This window comes from Mytilus edulis, chromosome 3 (genome assembly GCF_963676685.1).
Source record: "Mytilus edulis chromosome 3, xbMytEdul2.2, whole genome shotgun sequence".
In the NCBI taxonomy this organism is placed as follows: Eukaryota; Metazoa; Mollusca; class Bivalvia; order Mytilida; family Mytilidae; genus Mytilus; species Mytilus edulis.
Genome location: NC_092346.1, coordinates 2,515,294 through 2,529,425, shown reverse-complemented (window position 1 = coordinate 2,529,425; position 14,132 = coordinate 2,515,294). Strand labels below are relative to the sequence as shown.

The 14,132-nt window shown below is 29.7% G+C and overlaps 1 protein-coding gene across 1 annotated transcript; it reads left to right on the top strand.

Annotated features, from left to right (window-relative positions):
• The first annotated feature begins 87 nt into the window (after window positions 1-87).
• Window positions 88-12,551, top strand: LOC139515624 (glucosamine 6-phosphate N-acetyltransferase-like). Its single transcript, XM_071305250.1, has 8 exons — window positions 88-219; window positions 2,784-2,943; window positions 4,252-4,314; window positions 5,068-5,198; window positions 5,971-6,032; window positions 6,537-10,559; window positions 10,654-10,984; window positions 11,324-12,551. The coding sequence occupies exons 1-6, from the start codon at window positions 199-201 to the stop codon at window positions 6,685-6,687; spliced, it is 588 nt and encodes a 195-aa protein (XP_071161351.1). The 5' UTR covers window positions 88-198; the 3' UTR covers window positions 6,688-10,559; window positions 10,654-10,984; window positions 11,324-12,551.
• The last annotated feature ends 1,581 nt before the right edge of the window (window positions 12,552-14,132 follow it).

The following is a 14,132-nucleotide window of genomic DNA, read 5'->3' as shown; positions in this document are numbered from 1 at the left end:
TAATAAAATTGTAAAAATGTGTATATTTAATGCATTTCCTTTACATTTATTTCCACTATATTAGTAAAGACGTCAAAACTATTTTTTAGTGACTATGTAATTAAAATCCGGAAACAATTCGGGTAAAAATCCGTGACGTGTAAATTTCATCACTCCTGAAAGAAGAACAGGGCAGGGACTGTGATAGTTTGATAAATTATGACAACCAATGATAAACAGGTAAACAAACTGTCAAAATAAAGATTATTTAAAATGTGTTAAAAAAAACACCACAACCAATGCTACAGAAAATGTTATACTATATATAGGAAAATCCATGAATTCAGATAATTTAAAAATAGTTTTCCAGGAAATGTGACTGTGAGAAAAAAAATGTAAGCTGATATTGATATAAGACTAGAACTATACACTTGAAAGGATTTTGTATCTTACTTCCAACAATATAACCACTTGGGTCCTACAATACTATCCCTATATATTAGTCCAAACGCAGTACCTGGTGCATAAACGAATGAATAAATAAATAAGCTTTATTTAGAATTAGAGTTGGGATGGAGCCTTCTACTTCTTTAGTTACAGAAAACCATCAATGTAATGATGTTTACTTTCCAGCACATGCCTGGTAAATGTTTCTAAATAAATTAATATGGATAAAAAAAAATCTGTCAAAACATAGATGAACAAAATATGTATTGTTTAAAGTTGTTTTTGACAAAGGTTTGTATAGTGACACTATACAAATCCTAGTATTTGGTCATATATTTTTGTATTTTCACTGACAAACAAGGCATTACTACAGAATACATAAGCAATGGGAAGTTAGATTAAGCAGAATTATAAGCATTTCAATCATGCATGTCAATAAGTCAGGGGTGTGGAAATGCTATGCCCGACTCGCCCGACTCGTACATTTGAACAACCGGACAAGTAATTATTTTTGTCTTGGTTGCCCGTGGACAAGTAAAAAAATATACAAGACAAAGTTCAAATCCAACAAAAACATAAAATTAATTTCAAACGTATAAAGATGTTTAATTTATGTAAAAGAAACCAATGTTCAGCAAGTAAACACATCAATGTTTATGACGATAAATATTACATGATACCGGAAATAGATAGATTACCAAAATAAGTAAAAATAAGTATGCGAACCCGAGTCACATAACATTGCATTGGCTTTGTCCATTGACCCGGAATCGTCGATAAGGTTTTATCCATCTTAACGGAAGTGTAATTTCTTTAAATTTTGTATCAAGATTCATATTAAGAAATACTTAATAAAATGGTGGAGAAGCAAGACAAAAAGAGTCATGAGTCGAGTAGAAAACCTTAAATGCAAATGGAGGACACAGAATATTTAAAAAAAAAAAACGGAAGCGAGAATTTCAGACATCGTGGGTATCAGATTGCCCCTGGCTATCTATGGAAATTCGGAAAATAAATTAAGTTTTTGTCTTATTTATAGATGAAGTCTTATTTATAGATTAAAGGTCATTGACAACATTATTTGTTGTCAAAGTGGAAAATAAAAAGGATGCATTAATTGCCCATCAAGACAATAATAAATAGTCAAGAAAAAAAACCAAGTGTGTCAGTTCAGAGAAACACCATAAAATCAATAGTTTATCTATTATTTAGTTTACATTTCTTCAATCACTGTCATCAAATTTAGTATATGTAAAAATGTACCTACTGGCTACAATATTTATTTAAAAACTGCTGCAAAATTGTCCTTTACATGTCATTTCATTGGTTGGTTTGCTGTTAGGTTTCTGTCCCCGGGCCATTGATGTCAACCCATTTCATACTTTCCTATTTTTTTACACATATAAACAAATATATTTTATTTGTTTGTGATGCACAACAGTGCTAAGTAAGAATCATATATTAGCTAACAAGAAATACTTCAATATTTATTGGGATCATCAGGGCAAGTAAATTTTTTTCCGGACAAGTAAAATTTTAGGTTTCACTTGCCCGGGGACAAGTGCTCTCAACAAATATTTCCACACCCCTGCAATTAAAGCCAAATAAGAAATGTAAACTAAGCATGCTTTAATAGAAAGCTGGTAAAATGTAATTAATAGATTAAGACATGAAAGACAGTAGGATAGGATAAAAAATTGAACATTAGGAATAGGGGAATTATATAAAAAATGACAATGAATGATATATATATATATATATGTGTATAAATCCCCTATATATATAAACTTATTACTACATGTATACATTACTTTCCAGTTTCCACAAATTTTTTACAATAAAAAATAAAAATTTACATTTAGCTGTCTCACACATTCTGTAAAAATAATAATCATGATTCTAAACTTGTGCTATTTTTGTGCTGCAACTCATGACTGGGGACGTATATCAATGCATGTGTCTTAGTAATTCCACTTTCAAATACAATCAGGCCTACATTTCTGTCAGATCTTTAAGATTTATAATCAGAATTCAGTTTGTATATTCATGATATTTACACACACAAAAAATCAAATATAATGTTCAGAAAATATTGTAATCTTAATCAATATATAAAAAACTTGCAAAACAATGAATTTCTTTTGAAGTTTAAAGATTTGAAATAATGTGGATTTATTTTAAGACTAAAAAAACTAATGTCTGGCTTCAAATTATTTTTCAACATGTTCAAGGTTATGGTTTATTGAAATCATATGGTTATCGCTCAGTTGGCATATATTAGTTACTCCTTATTTTTGTTTCATTTAAAACTAATAGATAATTAATATTGCTATGATTAGATATTTTTCTTTAAATAGGCAAATGGAGTTGAAGATGAGCCTCTCTTTGATCCTAGCATTCTGCGAGAACTAGACTTTGAACACAAATCTAGAGCAACATACAATCCCAATATATCACCACAGAATCCAGGAGAAATGTTAAAACTTAGACCACTCTATAGATCTGATTATGATAAAGGTAAGTATTTTTATGAAAGTTTCGATCAACATCTGTTTTGATAAGGTTATCTTCTGGAAAAGGTAAAAAGTACTACTAGGTATCTTAGCTTAAATTTGTACAAACAAAAGTCCCTGGATTTTCACTTTCCATAAACAACACAACATGTGAAGCTTGAAGTACTTACCCTTCTGAAGCACCTGATTTCATCCCTGTTTTTGGTAGTGTTATATATATATAGAAAGATGTGGTATAAGTGCCAATGAGACCAACTCTCCATCCAAGTCACAATGTATAAAAGTAAAACCAATATAGATCAAGGTATGGTCTTCAATACATAGCCTAGGCTCACACCGAACATCAAGCTATAAATGGCTCCAAAAATTACTAGTGTAAAACCATTCAAATGGGAAATTCAATGGTCTACATGGGGTCTAATCTAAATTAAAAAAAAAGAGAAACAATTGAAACACTTAGCATGGTTAGCATGGTAAGTGAATTGCTAAATCTTTAGTTTTATGTGCAATGATTTGTGCACTGCTACTAGTCTTTTTTTCTTTTGGCCTGAGTTATATTGTTTTTTGACTAATGGTTTTGATTGCCACCTTGGTGTCTATTTAAGCTCAAATATTACCTGAATTTTGTCATTAAAATATGCCTTAACCATGGTAAAAAATATGCCTTAACCATGTTAAAAAAACATGACTTAACCATGTTAAAAACATGACTTAACCATGTTAAAAACATGCCTTAACCATGTTAAAAACATCATGACCTACCTAACTACATATAAAAAAGAAGATGTAGTATGATTGCCAATGAGACAAGGCTCCATAAGAGACCAAATAAAACAGAAATTAACTACTATAAGTCATGTATGGCCTTCACCAATGACCAAAGCTCACATCACATAGTCAACTATAAAAGGCCCTAAAATGACAATTGTAAAACAATTCAAACGGGAAAACAGTATACTTTTAAAATATGATTAATCATGCTTCTGTTTAAAATCACTCAGTATGAATCCCAATGATATTGTAATTGCTAGTCATTTAGTGATTTAAAGTGAAACCACTAAGATTTGTAACCCTATTACATACTATTGATTAAATATAGACTACAATCATAGAACAATTAATTAAATGTAGACTATAATCATAGAACAATTAATTAAATATAGACAGATAATTTCGGAATATTATATTAAGAGTCCAATGAGAGTATACAAATTGAAAAATAATGTGAAAAAAACAAAATTTCATTAGAAAACAATTAATGGTTTCAGTTCAGTCTACTGGTATACGTCAACCTGTTTACATTTATTCACAGGCTATATGAATTTATTGAGTCAGCTGACCAAAGTTGGAAATGTCTCCAGAGAAGAGTTTGAAGGTAAATACTATTATATTTTAATTATAGAATTAAATACTCTGTATTTTTCGTTGGATATCAATTTTAGTCGGTTTCTTGGGTACAGGTGAACCATGAATTCAAATTTTCAACGAATAACATATTTTCGATAGACTTTATATACAAAGATTCAATGGCAAAACCACAAAATCAAATATCCACGAATATGCAAGTTTTCAGCAATCCACGAAAATTGATACCCACGAAAATAAATGAATCCACAGTATATGATAATTCTAGCTCCAAAACTTTTCTAAAATGATTAAATTTACTGACAATTCAGAAATTTCTACATACATTTATTTTTGCCACAGACTCACATACATGATAGTTGAACAAAAATGTGGGTAGTCTCATTGGGGGATTCAGATCCCAGATCCCGCTTACTGTTTTGTCAGATTCCCGTATCCCGCTTTGTACGTAAGCAATTCTCATTTTTTTGTCATTTTCTGGGTCCCAAAAGACCTCATTTCTCGTTTTCACGCCACAATAATTTGACTTTCACGTGTCACGCTTACAAAAAATCGGCAATCCCGAATCACGCTTAGACCCAATTGAGACACACAATGTGAGACCAATTTGCATTTCAGAAAATGCTGCATACAAAGAATCCTACCAATATTAAGAAATTATGCAAGCTTTCATATTTACGTTGTAATTTTTTCAATAATAAAAACACTGCAACAATATTTGAATAGCGACCATGTGTAGACAGTGCTTTTTTCTTATTTTCAGCCAGATTTAATGATCTGAAAGGTTGTGGAGATACATATTATATAGTTGTGATAGAAGATATGTCTTTAAACCAGGTGATAGGAACCGGTTCTCTGGTGAAAGAACGAAAGTTTTTACGACAGTGTGCATCTGTAAGTATTAGGAAAACATAATTAAGAAATAAACAGTTAGCAGTTTAGACCATCGTACAAATTATGAAATCACAAATACAAACAAAACCAATTCAGTACACTTTAGCTGAGGAACCATAAGGTGGTACCTGACACTACAGGGAGATAACTATTTAAAAACATCTAGACATTTTAATCACGTTGTATTGTTAAGAAAATATAAAGCTTCTCAATGATCAAAATTAGTTTTTTTCAAACTCCTATATATCCAATGAAATTATTCCAATAAAGTGCTTGGTTCAAGTTTTTTGAAATTTTTATATTCTAATCAAAGGGTCAGAGTTAATATTTTGTCAGAATTTTATGAAAATTAAACGAGCCAAATCAATTTTAGTCAAGGTGTTGGGTACCACCTTTTTTAAATAGCTTAAGCCCAACTTGTTTTGACTCTGGGCACTTAAAGATATGATATGTGCATTTTAAGGCTTAATTTTCCTACTTTTTGTAGTTGATATACAGTATAGGGGAAATCAAATTATATTCATGCTTGCGATAGCAGTTTAATTCTTTACAGGATGGAATAAACAAATAGGTTGTTCAAAACCCCTTCAACTTGTAAGGCAAGTCGCAACACTTGCCATAAATAGTAAGAAAACCCTGTTTGTAAATGGTTTGGCTACTTCTAGTGGAATACTGCAAACTAACTTTTTATAAATGTCCAATGGGTGACACATGTCTTTCAATATAAAGTAAAATATATAAAAAAAAAAAAATTAAAATAATAATTTTTCAGAGAGGTAGAATAGAAGATATTGTAGTGAACAATGCTTACAGAGGAAAACAGTTGGGGAAATTGTAAGTATCTTTATACCACAGTGCATAATTTTTGTGTTAGTATTTCATTAATTTAGAGCAATTTAATATTTGTTCACAAATTTTGAGAAACATCTTATTAACTTACAGCATTAGTCTAAGAGTGAGTTGTATTAGTTTTATAAGAAAGACATTTACACTCATAAGTTGAAAAAATAAACCAACACCATGATTAAAAAAGAAAAAGACAAACAGACAAGAGACACAAAATAGAAAACTAAACACTTAGCAACAAAGAGACATTATAAGTCGAAAAATAATAGCACCATGGTTACAAAAGAAACTAAACACTTAGCAACATGAACCCTACTGTAAAAAGACACATTTCAACCATTAGTTCTTGATTTGCATTAGTTTCTAATTTTGCACCAAAAATTACTGTTATTGTCCTTTGGCAAGAATTTTTACTGCTTTTCGTAATGGAGATACCACCACTACGGCGGACCATCATGAATATAGCTAAATTAAATTTTATTTCCATTGCAGGTTGTTGGATGTATTAACAATTTTATGTCAGAAGATAGACTGTTATAAACTGTCATTAGAATGTTTAGACGGGATGGTCAAGTTTTACAAACAGTTTGGATTTGATAAAGAGGATGGACAAAATTACATGGTTCAACGATTTCATGATTGAAGTACGAAAAAAATAGGGAAATTTATGTGATAAATACAATTGTGGGTTTAAAATGCATGTAGAGGTTTTTAAATAATCAAACCAAAGTCAATTTTTGCAGCATTACAAATTTATTTACACAACGATATATGAATATTTAACTGAGGATAAAAGTCTATGTATGCTAATATTTAAAATCATGTATTTAAAATGGTATACAAATATAATGGGATAAGGTTAATCAAATCATTGAAGCATAGCTATAGGTTAAAACAGTCTATATTGTAAAATTAATTTGATCATTTTGGGCTTCTGGTAGAAAAGTACACATATAGGTAGAAAGTTTAAAAATAACTTTACATCAATTGGATGGCCTGTAATCAATCTATATTTATTTAATCATAAGATATTTACTTTGTAGTATTTATGCTGTCTCTTTATCAATCTGTCAATATTTGGTATATTTTAATTTGTTTTGTATCATGTACACATGATGTACACTGAGGTATTAAGGCATTAAATATTAATTGTTGTATTAATTATTAAGTTAGTTTTGCCTTATTCAGTACACATGCCTTACATAGCCAAGGTACATCTTTAAACATAGCAATTGTCATTTTATTAGGGTGGTAATTAAGTCCACCAAAAAAAATCGTTGAAAATTTGAACCTTATGAAATATAGCAGAGACCTTTCAAGAGTCTTCACTAAAAAGTAATAAAAGTAATAAAGTATGAGATTAAAAATTGTTGCAATTAAATGTAAGATGTCAATTTAATTTAAGAAATGGTTATTTCACTTCAAGCTCTTTGCTCATTTTAACAAAGGTACCATATTTTGTCATTATGATCTTTCCTCTGTCTGTATCTGTCACTCTTCATTAAATTTGTTATCAAAGTGAAAGAAGGGTGTGTCATGTTAGAAACTTAAATTTTATTTTTTTTAAAGTTGGTAAACTTCTACATTTAGAGAAGCAATCAGACAATCATACAATTGAAGTAGACATCCAGAGGTCACCATAAAATCTATAGTGGTCAGATTTAAATGATTATCAAATATTATATATGTGTTGTAGTCATGTGACTTTGAGTTATATATCATGTGATCATTGAGTAATAATTTTTTGTTCCTACTGTTGGTTCATTTATTTTCATGGGTACCAGTTTTCATGAATTTATAGGAAACATTTTATTTTCTTGGATATTTGATTTAATTGTTTTGCCACAGTCTGGAAGCCTATAGAAAATGTGTAATTTATTGGTTGTTGAAATTTGTGGTTCACCAATACTCAAGCAATCCATGAAAATAGGTATCCCTAGAATTATTATGAATCACAGTATTTGATATAAAGTCCTTATGCATATTCATAGGTTTGTGATATCTTTACATATCAAAATATTTTGATATTGATGGATGATTTGAATTAAATAATATAAATAATTAGTTCAGCATCAAATATGTCCACAATATTAAAAATTGGCATTCATAAGTTCAGTTGTGATTAAATGTTTGGGTTTGCATTAATAAGATTTCACATTTCTGACTTTCAGTAAAAGGATCTGCAATATTAAATGCACTCATTCAGTTTTCCAATTTAATGTATTGTATGAATTTTAAAAGTGGTCCTGTTTTGCCTGCAATGAAATAAAGACAAAAAACTTATTTTTCCTGGGAAATTCTAAATATTTTAATGTGATGATTAGAACCACATTAATGTGGAGCAATATGTCAGATACTTTTGTATGTTGTAAATAATTTTGTTTGTGTAATAATTTAACATGTACTTATTTCTTTTATGAAATCCATATAATTAATATCAGGATCTCTATATATTCAGCATAATTACCCATAATGCCTTTAGGGTTTATCATAAACTTTATGTAAATCATTGTACAATACATTTCATATTTCACTATAGCTAGTTCATCATTCATGGGTTCTCAAATGGAGTGAAGATGAATTTTTCTAAATATTTAGTGAAGTTTTCTGTTGGATGTGTTCATGTTTTTATGGTTGATATAAGTACCTTATTCATTTCATTCGATCCTTTTTGTAAAACTAAAATTACTTTGATCAAAACTTTGAACAATAAACGAAACCCTCATCCACTTCAACAACAACCAAAAAATATCTATTTTCTACAAGATTTTATTGTTCACAATATAAACATTGTTATGTCACTAAATTTTTAGTTTGCCTATTAATATTCATATTCAAGTAATCTGGAGTCTGTTTATATTTATGATTTAGATATTTATGTAATTAATATTTTAAATGTTTTGTTGAAAATATAATAGGAAGTAGTAAAATACATGTATAACCTGTATATTATCTATTTGTTAAATAATCTATGTTTTATATACCAAGATTGCAATACTGTGAAGTAATGTATTTTTGTTTTGGATTGAGGAAAACTGGATATTGTGGATTCATCTATTTCATGGGTACCAATTTTCCTGGATCGAGGAATGCATTTTTGATAGTTAATTTCTTGGCTTTGGCAAAGTTTGCATACATTCCTTTTTTTTAAAATTTATAATAATTGTTGAACGTTTCAATTTGTGGGTTCTCCAATACCCATGAATTACACCAAAATTGGTATCAAATGAATATTTATGAATTTACAGTATTTGATATTTGGGTTTTGCATATATGCCACTAGAAAAATGTTTAATTCATTGACCATTTAAAGACGAGTACATACTCTTCATTTGAACTTTGATGAATAGTTGTCTCATTGGTAATCATACCACAACTCCTTATATTTTAAGGTTTAATAGCTGGCCCAACAAAGCCTCAAAAAGGGTATCCCATGAATAATGATTAATCCACAATAATAAGAAAACATAACATGGCACAATATTTTCTGTTTAGTACAGAACCTTTTGTTATGTTGGTAAAATATGAATCTCTCATTATTTAAGTTGTGGACTAATTTCTAATATTTGTGGAATGTTTCTTTTTACATATACTTTGTGGATATTATTTTGTTCAACTATGCTGTTTATATAAATTATACAGAGCTATGTTATATAATTGTTGATTCAATTGACAATCAGTTAAATTGTACATGTTAAGGTTTTTAGTCATTATCATATAAACATAGTTTATACAACATCGACTTCTCAAATTCAATCACTTGCTTGGCAACACTCAGAGTGCTTGCACAGATTCAAACAAAGTCACACCCAATATTGGCCCCTTAAAAACAGTAAAAAACAGAAACTTATAGGATAAATAAAAGCCAGTTTTTTTGTCACAATATGGTTGTCTATTTCCTAATTCTCAGGAACATAACCTCTCCATAAAAACCTGGTTTGAAACTCACTTTGGCAAGTTGACAATAATCTTAAATGACTAGGATTGCCAGATTTCCTGGCAAAGTTCTGGTTTTTTTGTATAGTTACTCCAGCTTCCTCCAAAGGTTTATTTTTAGAATTCTATGAATAGAATATGGCCCTTATGCTATAGCCATATGTGCTAAAAGTTACATGTCACATCAAGAACTAATTAATTAAACTTCTGTAATTAGAAATATGTGTTGCAATTAAATACACATGGACTTGAATTGAATGTTGTCTCATTTGCACTCATACCACATTTTCTTATTTCTATGGAATTTGTTTTCCAGCTGAACAAGTTGAAATTGTGTTGTTATGATTTTTTTCTCAAAACTTCTCCGATTTAGATGTATAAAGATGTTTATTGAATATTATAAGTGCTATTAATTTATGAGAAAATAATATATAAGTTGTGTTTATATTGTATTTGTTTAGTACAAAGTTTTGTCAGAATCTCATCTTTCAAGATATTTTTTTAAGTTTTATTTTCTTTGATTGTGCGTTGTTTTGTTAATTATATATGAATTGTTTGTTATATTCTACTAGGTATAAGGTAATTTTTACATGAGGCAATAGCCTTACTAACTACACACCATAAAGTTTTATATACCAGTCACACATAAGCTTGTAATTCTACTAGGTATAAGGTAATATTTACATGAGGCAATAGCCTTACTAACTACACACCATAAAGTTTTATATACCAGTCACACATAAGCTTGTAAAGTCTTTTAAATAGAATTATATGCATTGTGTTGTGAAATATTTATGAATCTTTCCCTATGAATATTAGTTTAATGTCTTTCATCAGCCATCAGAAGTTCTATTGATCACTTTTAAAGTATTTCAGTTAGATTTTAACTGTATTTTCAAAATTAAGTGGAAATTTGCCCCCAAAAATGTAGTATTTAAGGTTTAACCATAGAAATGTTTTTCCAAACGGAGAAAAAATAATAGTCACTTCTGCTTTGAATTAAAGTGCTTAAAACAGGCTATTATTTGAACTTGGAATTATTTTTAATTATGGAATTTGCTTGATTTCTTGTTATTGAAATTTTTAATAAATTCCATGTTTATTCTGTACTAAAATGTTCTGTGCTGCGCACAACACTTTCTATTACAAAAAAAATAGTATATTTTCAATAGAATGTACTGTGCCGCGCACAACACTATCTAACCAAAATACATTGTATGAAAAGAGTTATTAACCGTTCAAAAGATCATAATACCAAATAAACATGGAATTTATTAAAAATTTTAAATACAAGAAATTATGCAAATTCCATAATTAAAAATAATTCCAAGTTCAAATAATAGCCTGTTTTAATATAAAATTGTGAAAAACCTATTTAAAAAGTTTTTGCTAATCAACTTCAGACTTAATACACATCAGTGAATTGTTCATTACAATATTTTTAGAAAGAAATGCATCAGATAGAAATCGACCATATTCAAGTGAAAATATACAGGTACATATTTAAGACTTTGATTTATTTTCGAACTTTCAAAGATGGGTTTTGGTCTGTTTTGAAGAGTTCTTTTAAGGTGGTACCTAACACTACAGGGAGATAACTCTATAAAGTCAGCTAAACGTTTTAATTACGTTGTGTTGTAAAAGGAATATTAAGCTTCTCAATGATCAACATCGGTGTTTGTCAAACTGCTATATGACCAGTGTAATTTTTCTGACAAAACGGTTGGTTCAAAGCTTTAGAAATTTTTATATTTTTGTTAAAGGGTCAAATACTTTGACAACATTTTATGAAAATTAAACGAGCCAAATTAATTTTAGTGTAAGTGTTAGGTACCACCTTAACATATAACATTTTCAAACATGTACAGACTTTGAAATTTGTTCAACCTTAAATAAGATAACAGATGTAATGATATACATTTACATAAGGGTGATTTATATCTTACGCAGATCAAATGATTATTTTGTATTATTTATAAAATTATATTTTTGCAATAAAGGGAATGCCATACTTATATATATGTTTGGATCATGTCACTTTTTGGACTGCATACATGTGGTCATGACCATATTGATATACAGGTACTTATACGTTAAAAAAATACGAGTATATATTAGTTTGGTTTATATTGACAGACCAGACCATATAGGTTTGTTTTCAAAATAAATTTGAACTCCTGTTTGAATGGTTTTACACTAGTCATTTTTGGGGCACTTAATAGCTTGCTGTTTGATGTGAGCCAAGGCTACATGTTGAATGCCATACTCTGACCTATAATGGTTTACTTTTTCAAATTGTGACTTAGATGAAGAGTTGTCTCATTGGCATTAGTACCACATCTTCTTTAATCTAATAATCATATGTGTTTGGTCCAGGACATGATAAACAATGATTGGCAATAGTACTGGGAAATATAGATCTTTATATAAGTTCTGATTATCATTTAGAGGTTGTTTAAAAATATGTTATTCTGTTACATTGTAATATAAAATTTACATCAGTCTTTGTATGTATATTTTGCCCAAAATATTTTGTTGAAATTTTATGAAATATATTTTTGACAAAATTTATTTTGACTTTTATTTTTGCTTCTAAATAAAAAGTTGTAACTAGCATGATTAGATGTGTCGTAATAACACAAATTGCCCTGACTCACGGAGATGAAAAATCTACAATTTCTACAACAAATGTGGACACAAACATAAAATTGAGAAAGGAAATGGGGAATGTGTCAAAGCGACAACAACCCGACCATAGAGCAGACAACAGCCGAAGGCCACCAATGGGTCTTCAATGTAGCGAAAATCTCCTGCACCTGTAGGTGTCCTTCAGCTGGACCCTTAAAAAATATGTATACTAGTACAGTGACAATGCATGGGTGATATCCTGCTCTCAAGACCAATACTAGTTTGATGGAAAGTTTCCTTGATCAATGTGTAGTTACATTTTAACGTATCAGCAAACAGGAAGTGGGTGCACTGTATATATTACAAGATGTGTTGAAATGACATTAAATCAGCATATATGTCAACAGACATTTTGAAATTCTTATACTGTAAATTCAGAAATTATTGCGAGGTTTTTATTATTGCGAAATATGCGACTGAGTTGTAAACGCAATAATTTAAACACGCACTTTGAAATGTTTTATATGAATTAAACAGGATTTTTCTCAAAATCGTAATAATTAAAATCGCATTTTAGTCTGAAATAACAAAATCGCAATAATAAATGCACGCAATAATTTCTGAATTTACAGTAGTTTGTTTGCCCTATTATGCTGTACATCTTTATTTTGGAGCCATATACTAAAAAAAAAGAGATGACACAACATTATTAAAATTAATAACATGGTCAGAGAATGATACTGCAGAAGTCACATTGTGAATCCAGGTTAGAGCAATATTAGGTGTATAGAATACACTCACCCACAATTAGCTCATGTGCCTCAAAAGGACTAATATCACTTCTTTGGGTCTGTCATCCTTTTGGATTTTATCTCTTATTTTGTTGGGTATGCAAAATTTATTTTGAGAAAGCTAGACATAATGATCTATATTCATTTTGTTGCGCCAACATTTTGGTCCAATCTGTGGTTTTATGCCCCAGCCTTTATAGCTGTAGGTGCATTTTAAAAGTTTTTACCTTGTTCATCTGTACATTCTTCTGTACGACCCGAAATTGATTTCTGTCCTCTAACATAAGTTTGCTGCAACCGAATGTAATGAAACTTATACACTGCTTATTATCACAAAACACTGAGCAAGGTTGAATTTTGAAGACCTCACTTTCACAGTTCTAGAGCTATGCCCTTTGTATATGGATAAAATGCCGATTTTTTTTTTCTGTTCTGCAACTTAATTTTGACTTCTTCAATATAAAGCATTTTACAAATACATGTTGCTGTTGCTGCCACCGCCTGAAACTAATCCCTATGTCTCTAATTCTGTGTAACAAAAGAGACACAAATAAAAACTTACAGCAGGATTGTCAATGAGTCAAAGTTTTCCTTGTTTGAATTGTTTTACATTGTCATTTCCGTGCCTTTTGTAGCTGACTATGCCGTATGGGTTTTGCTCATTGTTGAAGGCCGTATGGTGACCTATAGTTGTTAATTTGCTGTGTCATTTTGGTCTCTTGTGGACAGTTGT

Excerpts from the sequence above, each read along its gene's own strand:
- LOC139515624 (XM_071305250.1), top strand. The coding sequence starts at position 199 with ATGACAACCAATGATAAACAG. Across the intron at positions 220-2,783 it reads TGACAACCAATGATAAACAG|GCAAATGGAGTTGAAGATGA; the intron begins GTAAACAAACTG and ends TTCTTTAAATAG. Across the intron at positions 5,199-5,970 it reads TTTTACGACAGTGTGCATCT|AGAGGTAGAATAGAAGATAT; the intron begins GTAAGTATTAGG and ends ATAATTTTTCAG.